This window comes from Morus notabilis, unplaced genomic scaffold, assembly GCF_000414095.1.
Source record: "Morus notabilis unplaced genomic scaffold, ASM41409v2 Scaffold511, whole genome shotgun sequence".
Classification (NCBI taxonomy): domain Eukaryota; kingdom Viridiplantae; phylum Streptophyta; class Magnoliopsida; order Rosales; family Moraceae; genus Morus; species Morus notabilis.
Window position 1 is genome coordinate 261949 of NW_010366479.1, and position 7764 is coordinate 269712.

The 7764-nt window shown below is 35.1% G+C and overlaps 1 protein-coding gene across 1 annotated transcript; it reads right to left on the reverse strand.

Moving 5' to 3' along the window:
- Nucleotides 1-335: 335 nt before the first annotated feature.
- Nucleotides 336-4108, reverse strand: LOC21400858 (trihelix transcription factor GT-2). The gene is made up of 2 exons (XM_010110340.2): nt 3476-4108; nt 336-2316 (listed from the first exon to the last, which is right to left on the reverse strand). Exons 1-2 carry the CDS (start codon nt 3754-3756, stop codon nt 525-527), a joined length of 2073 nt encoding a protein of 690 aa, XP_010108642.1. The 5' UTR covers nt 3757-4108; the 3' UTR covers nt 336-524.
- Nucleotides 4109-7764: the final 3656 nt, after the last annotated feature.

Here is a 7764-nt window from a genome sequence, read left to right on the forward strand (position 1 = left end):
AACAAATTAACCAATACCTTCTTTTGGTTCAATGAATGATTTATCACAAGATTGGGTAAAAAAACAAAAAATAATAATAACCCAAAAAAGACTAAAAACAAAGGCTAATAAACCATTTCTCACACTTACACCACGATGAACCAAAAAAAAAAAATACAACACTAGTTCTCTTTCATTTTTTCTTTATTCTTTGGAGTCTAATTAACCCCCGCTCTCTCCCTCTATCCCGTACTTATTTATTTAGAAAAAAATTAATTAATTATAAAAATAAACATATAATCTCACTGACTATATGCTACAATTTTTTTTTTTTTTAGAAAAAAAAAAAGAACCACCCCAAACCCATGTATTCCATTTTTTTTTTGAATATCTTTGCCGTATAATTTTTTTTCCATGTCGTTTACAGCAGTACCTCAACTTCATGTTCTATGATCCGCCGGAAAATTATGACTTGGCCATTCTTCTCACTCAATTTCTTCGTCAATCATCATCATCTTCTTCTTCTTCATTATCAATCTTCTCACTCACTCAGCTGAAACATTACTCACAGAATTCGGCTTGTTGGCGACCAATTCGTAGTTATCTCCGCCTTCATCGTCCTCGTCCTCGTCCTCGTCGTCATCTTCCTCATCTTCCTCCTCGTTCCGGTCCATCGGCTGATCGCTCTCCGCCGACTCGTGCTGATTAGAACTCCCCGGCTGCTGCGGCGGAGGCGGCCACTGCTGCTCGGGCTGCACCATAAGCGGCACGACGTTGATCTCGGACTTCCCGAACTGATGAAGCTGATGCTGATGATGATGATGAGCAGTAGCCGTACTCATGATATTGTCGTTGGTGGTGGTAGTGGAACTGATGGTGGGGTCGAATTTCATGCTCTTCTCTCTGTACAAGGCGTCCAACTGGTGAAAGTAGGGACAAGTCTTGGAATCCTCAGGCCTTCTCTTGTTGCTCTCTTTCACTTTCTTGAAGTACTTGTTTATGTTCTCCCACTTTTCCTTGCACCTCTTCGCGCTCCGGTTGTAACCCACCCGCTTCATCGCCTCCGATATCTCCTCCCAAAGCGGCCCTTTCGGCCCATTGTCCTGGTACTTTGCGTCCAGATCCGTCCGCAGCTTTATCAGCGCGTGTACCTCCACCTTCGGCCACCGCGATGAACTCGCACCGCCCATCCCCGCCGTCATGGGCGTGGTCGTGGCCAACGCATTATTATTGTTGTTGTTGTTGTCCGGTTTCGGGACGTCGATGGTCGCTAATTGCGACATCGGTGCTGACACCGAAACCGGAGCAACTGGAGTAGGAGCAGGTATTAGTACTGCTGGTGCTGGTGCTGACGGCTGCAGTGTTTGAATCGATATTACTGGAGTAATAGAAGTAGTATTGTTTTGACCTGAACTCGGAGGAGGAGGAGGAGGAGCCGGAGTCGGAGTTGGCGTCGGGTTTGGTATCGAAATATTGGGAATATTCTGCTGATCGGAGATCTTCTGCAAGAATGCCATGACCGCAGCGTCTTTTGCGGCGGCCATGGACCGCTCCTGCGCGAGAATCTCGCGTTCCCGGTTGATCCTCGTCATCTCTTGCATTCTCCATGCCTCTTCCCTCACCATTCTGTCGTGTTCTCTCTTCTCAATGGCTTCCAAGAACCTTTTCTGTAATTCCTCCTGCCGATGGATCACTTCTTTCATTAATCTCTCGAAGAAGTCCTTCCACTTCCTCTTCCTCTTCCTCCTCCCGCCTCCTTCCTCGAGCTCTTCATCCGAGGATGTCGACGATGACGTGGAGTACTCCGACATGAGATCAGCCGAGATCCTGTGGAATGGCGGCGGCGGTGTCGGGGTCGGAGCGGTGCCTTGCACTGGTGGTGGAGTTGGGAAATTGATGGTAGGGTTTGTTGGTGCAGCTTGGAAAGGAGGTGATGGGAATGTGAGGTTCATTGTGCCTTGAGAAGATATATTAGTAGCAGTCGTATTACTTACTGATGGAACAGTACTGTTGTGTAATGGCGAAATACTAACGGACATTGCCGGGGTCGCTGTTGCTATCGTCGTTGTCGTCGCCGCCTGCATTGCAGGTGCTTGAGCTTTCGGCTGCGTCGTTGTGGCAGCTGCGGCCGCGGGCTGCGGCGGCGGCGGCGGCGGCGGTAATGAGTATGGCGAGGGTTGATTCTCGAGAGCTTGCAATTGGTCGAAAAACCGATAGGTTTTGCCGTCGGCTTTGCCGGACCGGCCTTCTTTAGTTCGCTTGTGGTACTTGTACACGTTCTCGAATTTCTCTTTACATTTCTTGGCGCTTCGATGATAACCAAGCTCCGCTAGCTTCCTGTTTTTTTAAGGAATAATAAAGATAAAAGGAAAAGGAAAAGAGAATATGTGTGTGAAAAGAAAAACAAAGGATAGAAAGAAAGATATATTAAATGAATGATAGAAGAATGGAGGAGTTAGAGTTGTAGTTAAATGCTGTTTTTCGACCCTCCCATGAATTCAGCAACAAAACAAATTGTGTGTGCAAACATTTGCGCATAAAATAAGCTTAAATTATGGTAACGAAAACAAGGAATTGGTTGAGAAGATATTCTCTTTTATTTATTTATTTATTTTTGTTCGTTTTGGGATGGAATTGGTAGGAAGGAGAGAAACAAAAGGGACTGATAAGGAAGTACACAATGGATGTGTAATTATTTACACAGTTTTTAACAGACAATGAATTGATGAAGAAAGTAACCTCTCATGAAAAAATTATAGAACAAAGCCCAACTTGAGAAGAATTTATTCTCCTCCTTATTTTCTTTTTTTTTTTTTTGTATTTTTTTTTATCTTCCCTACTTTTCTATAATTTGAAAACTGAATGAGAGAGTTCTGAACAAGATGGGAGAGAGGGAAAAAGAGAAAACAAAATTCATTTTGGTAGATAGAACTTATTCATCAACCCATTATTCTCTCTGGGAATAATAGAGAAGGACACACAAAAAAAAAAAAAGTAAAAAGAAAAAATAAAGTAAATTCTGGAAATTAAAACGACCTCCCAAATTACACGCACACCATATCACCTACCTAGCATATACACTTCACTCAATTTTCTTTCTTTCTTTCTTTCTTTCTGATGATGATGATCAAATCACTCATTTCAAGTAATTTATAAGCAGCTTTAAAAAAAAAAAAAGAAGAAAAGAAAAGAAAGAAAGAACAGAAAAACACTCACAAGATTTGGAGAACAAAATTTGAAAGCTAGAAATTAAACCCAAAAGAAGAAAGAATAATTCAGTTCATAGATCTCAACTCCATGAACCAAAAGAAAACTAGCTCAATTTTCAGATTTAATCCCATATCCCCACCAAAACATCGTATGTACACATATATACTTTTTCTTGAATCCACTTAAACATATACGTGTGTGTGTGTGTGTGTATATATATATATGTGTGTATGTATGTATATACACATATTCACAAAAATATGTATCTACATATATATATTCTCACCTGGAAACTTCTTCCCACAATGGACCTTTAACACTTGCATCTCGGAAAGCTACATCCATATCTGAGCGTATCTTCAAAAGCGATATAGTTTCCTGCCGAGGCCACCTGTTTCCGCCGAAACTCCGGTCGCCTAATTCTTCACCTCTTATTCTCTCATCTTCGCCGCCGCCACCGCTGCCGCCGCCGTCATGGGCAGTCTCCGTAGGCGGTGCTTCTGCCGCTGCGGCCGAAGCATCGCCGGAGGAGCTGCCCAAAGCTGTACTGCTCGAGTCCCCCAGCATATAGGCCAGACAGACTCTTTGTTTGTAATAATTCCAATCCTTTTTCCTTAATTTCTTGGTGCTTTCCTTCTTCTTCTTCGCCCGGTTCTTCTTGTTGACGTCCTTCTTTGAATTACTTTCCGCTCGCAAAGCCAAAGAAATGAAAAATAAATAAATAAATAAAATTAAAAGTAATAAATCATCATCATCATCATCCCGAAAAGGATGGTGAATTCTCTAAGGGTTTTATGCAGATGGGGTATATGGTGAATTTATTAATTTCTTTCGGTGGGGGAGGGATCTGCTTGTCAATCTCAAGAAATGTATTTATATTTTTTTTATTTTGGTTTTATTTATTTATTTATTTACTTTTTAGCTGCGGAATCTTTGAGAGGAAAAAAAAAAGAAAAAAAAAATTTTTTTAAAAAGAAAATTAAAAAAAAAAAGAGCACCATGGAGGTCTTCACTTGGGTTTGTTTCTCTCAGTAATAATAAAAGTGGCACAGAAAGATGTAGAAAAGGAATTAAATAAACACATTACAACTCTACAAGCAAATATATTTATATATATATATATATATATTATAATTTCTTTTTTTTTTCTTTTTTGTCTCGGACATTTTTGAACAGCTGCACGTAGAGACGATAATGATAATAAGTTGGTTTTTGTCTGTCCAGCTAAATTTAGTTAAAAGCCGGCCCATGTAGGTCAGCTTTTTTATTTTTCCATTTTATCTTTTATTTTTATTTTTTGGGTGAAGGTAAATAAAGAAAAAAAAAAAACTAGGCTTTGCACTTTTTTTTTTTTTTGGGTGTGTGTTAGGGTTAAGGGAAGGTGGTATTTTGGATTTCATTGGCGGTTGGTCATATTGAAAGTGGAATGACTATAACAACCCTAACATGCTTGCCATTGACCCTTTTTAATCATTGAAGCTAATCTGCTAGATATTTTTATTGAAAATCTACTAAGAGCGTCTCTCTAAGAAAACTCATTGGGTGCGTTTGAAACTCATTTTAAAATAATTTTATTTTTTGTATGAAAATAAAAATATTTTCAATCTCATATAGAAATTATTTTTAAAAATACATTTCGTAGTTTTATAAAGAGATTGTTTTTAGTGTAAAAAAAATCCATTAATGTCTCTTTTTATCTCTCTCTGTTCGAGAAAGGAGAAAACGAAAACAAAAAATAAAAAACGACTAAAAGTCATTTTTTATTTCTCTCTCATTTTACACTAAACTAAAAAATCGTTTTCATTTCCGTCTTTTGTCTTTATTGCGCCAAACGCCGTTTTGAAAACGTTTTCATTTTTCTTTCTCAAAAAACGTGAAAAACAAAAAACATGATCAATTCCAAACACGGTCTTTATTTTTTAGCTAAATTCTAGTTAAAATAACTAAAAAGTTATTTTAGCTAATAACTTTTTAGTAAGTCACTCTAATCATATTTTCTATTTTAACTAAACATATATTATTTTAATATTTATTTAATTTAAATAAAAATTTAAAAAATAACATTTACATTTATTGGATATGAAATAATAAAATAATAAAAAATTAAACAACTAGTCACTTCTTGTTAACTATATATTCAGACTAATGTGAAATGAATTCTCTAAAATAGTTAATGATTAGAGTGGAAAAAAGTTAAATTCTAAATAAATCGTTAGCTATTTTAACTTAAAACGTGAAATAATTAATATGATTGGAGTTGTTCTAATTAACGAGCTAATTTTGTATGCGTTAAATCAAATAATTTTTATAAACACCGTATCATATTTTTATAATACCCGGAGTGCCCTTTTTCCTACTTTTGAACGGGAACTGATTTTTTTATAAAAATGAATAAATAAAAACGAATAAATAAATAAGTAAGAAGCTTCAATTTTCAACTTGATGGGTGGGACTGTAGTACTCTACAAGTGGTGTAATGTAAAGGGCCTACTGTGATTGTGACAATTGTATAGTTTGACAAATTTTCTTTATCATAATTATAAAAAGAAAATTCCATTCCCTCCCAAAAAATAAACAATTATCTTGGATATTTGGGAAATAATAATATTAACAATAATAAGACAATTTTTAGTGGGTTCCACTGTTGAATTAAACTTAGTTAGTCGGTCATGTTATTACGCCAAGCCATTTATGAATTGGAGTAAATGGTGATGGATTCAGTTGGGTTATCGACCCACCGTAATAAATGATGTGGAAATTTGGACGGCTGTGATCTCACGATCATTCCGGATGAAAAATTTATTAGGAAATTTTTGGGACCATTTTAGCCCATCTTAGAATTTTAATTTATTACGGTATTTCCCTAATTCTGTCAAGATCAAATCTTGCAAGCCATACACACAATTTTGCATACTCAACGTTACGTTCCTTTTTCAATTTATCGGCATTTATCTTTAGGCAGTTGCTTCTGAAAGTGACTTCCTTTTTTTTGTGATAAGATTTGTTGGTATATAATTTCCTTTTCGAAAAAATTGATGAACTTAATCATATAGCATATGAGTTTAGATTTTTATCATTTATTCTCAATTAATACTTTTTTAACTAATACAGTTATTTAACTAAAAATAATATTAATTAAGAATAAAATGTAAAAATTCAGATTCATACACTCTAAGGAGTATTTGTCTCATTTCTTCTTTCTTTTATTTAAAAAAAAAAAAAAAAACTCTTTTAGGACTAGTTTAGAATTATATGGTAGTGAAATAGTACTTTAGTTGTCTAATAGCTATTGTTTGCTTTAAAATTTGGACTACTACTTTATTTTTTTCCCCCTTTTACTATAGTAATCTATACATTTATATTTAAAATCTAATGAAATTTAACATCTTGGGCAAGTTGATTTTGTAAAAACTATATAATTTTTTGTGGTACTTTGGAAGCAGAAATTTGAAGCTTTCTGGTAATAAAAATGGGGAAAAGAAAAAATAGAGGAGATAATACATCATTAATTTAGTGAAGAAATTTGAGAATGATAAGGAAAAATAAATAAATAAAGATGGGAAAGAGAAAAGTGTTTGTGATGAAAATTTACTCCTTTGAACTTGTGGTTCTTAATGCTGTTGAGTTGCATGTGGTGGACTTTTTTATCAATAAATGTTGGTATATGTCAACCCAAATGAATCTCACGGCTAGTAAATTTGAGGAATTCAAAAAGGAAAAAAAAAAAAAGGGTACTAAATACTATTCCTTTAATGTATCTATTAACTAACTTGTACGTACGAAATAATTAATGTCTCCTTATGATTACACTTCAGATGATTTCTCATCTCAAAATTCTTGATTTTTTTTTCTTCAAAGAGAAATACATAACTTTATAATTGGATTTTTTTCCCTCTCTGCTGATACCAGTATTATATTTGAATTTCTGGTATTTGTATTCAATAGAAATTCCAAAGGAATAGTGCTTAGTTAAAAAGAATGGGAAATTTTTACTTTTTTTTTTTTTAAGAGTCTTTTTACAATTTGATTTTGCAATCAATTAGTAACTCAATTATTGAGCCTCAAAACATGTGGATTGCCCAACACACATAATGCAAGGAAGTGGGACCCACCCCAATCAATAAGCCATTAAATGCACAAATCATCAGAGATCAACTTTTGTGTACAAAGTATACTTATCATGAGGCACATGTACACAAAAAATTTTAAAAAAATAACAAAAGAAACATTAAAATTAGGAATGGCAATTCGTGTCACGTGTCGTATTTTGATTTTTTTTTTTAATTTGCAGTCAACCCGAACACGACCCGTGACACGAAATTTTTTAAAAACCGCAACACAAACACGACATGATCACTTTACGAGTTGACACGACGCGACTCGAAAATGACCCGTGACACGAAATTGACCCGTGAATCTGAAATTGACATAAAAATTGTATACTTTTATTTAGTTTTTTACATATTAGAAATAACTCAAAATTCATAACACACTAAATTACAATAACGTCCATTGAAATTAAGCAAATAATAGTATAAGATTTTGAGTATAACTATTATGATATCACAAGTTCAT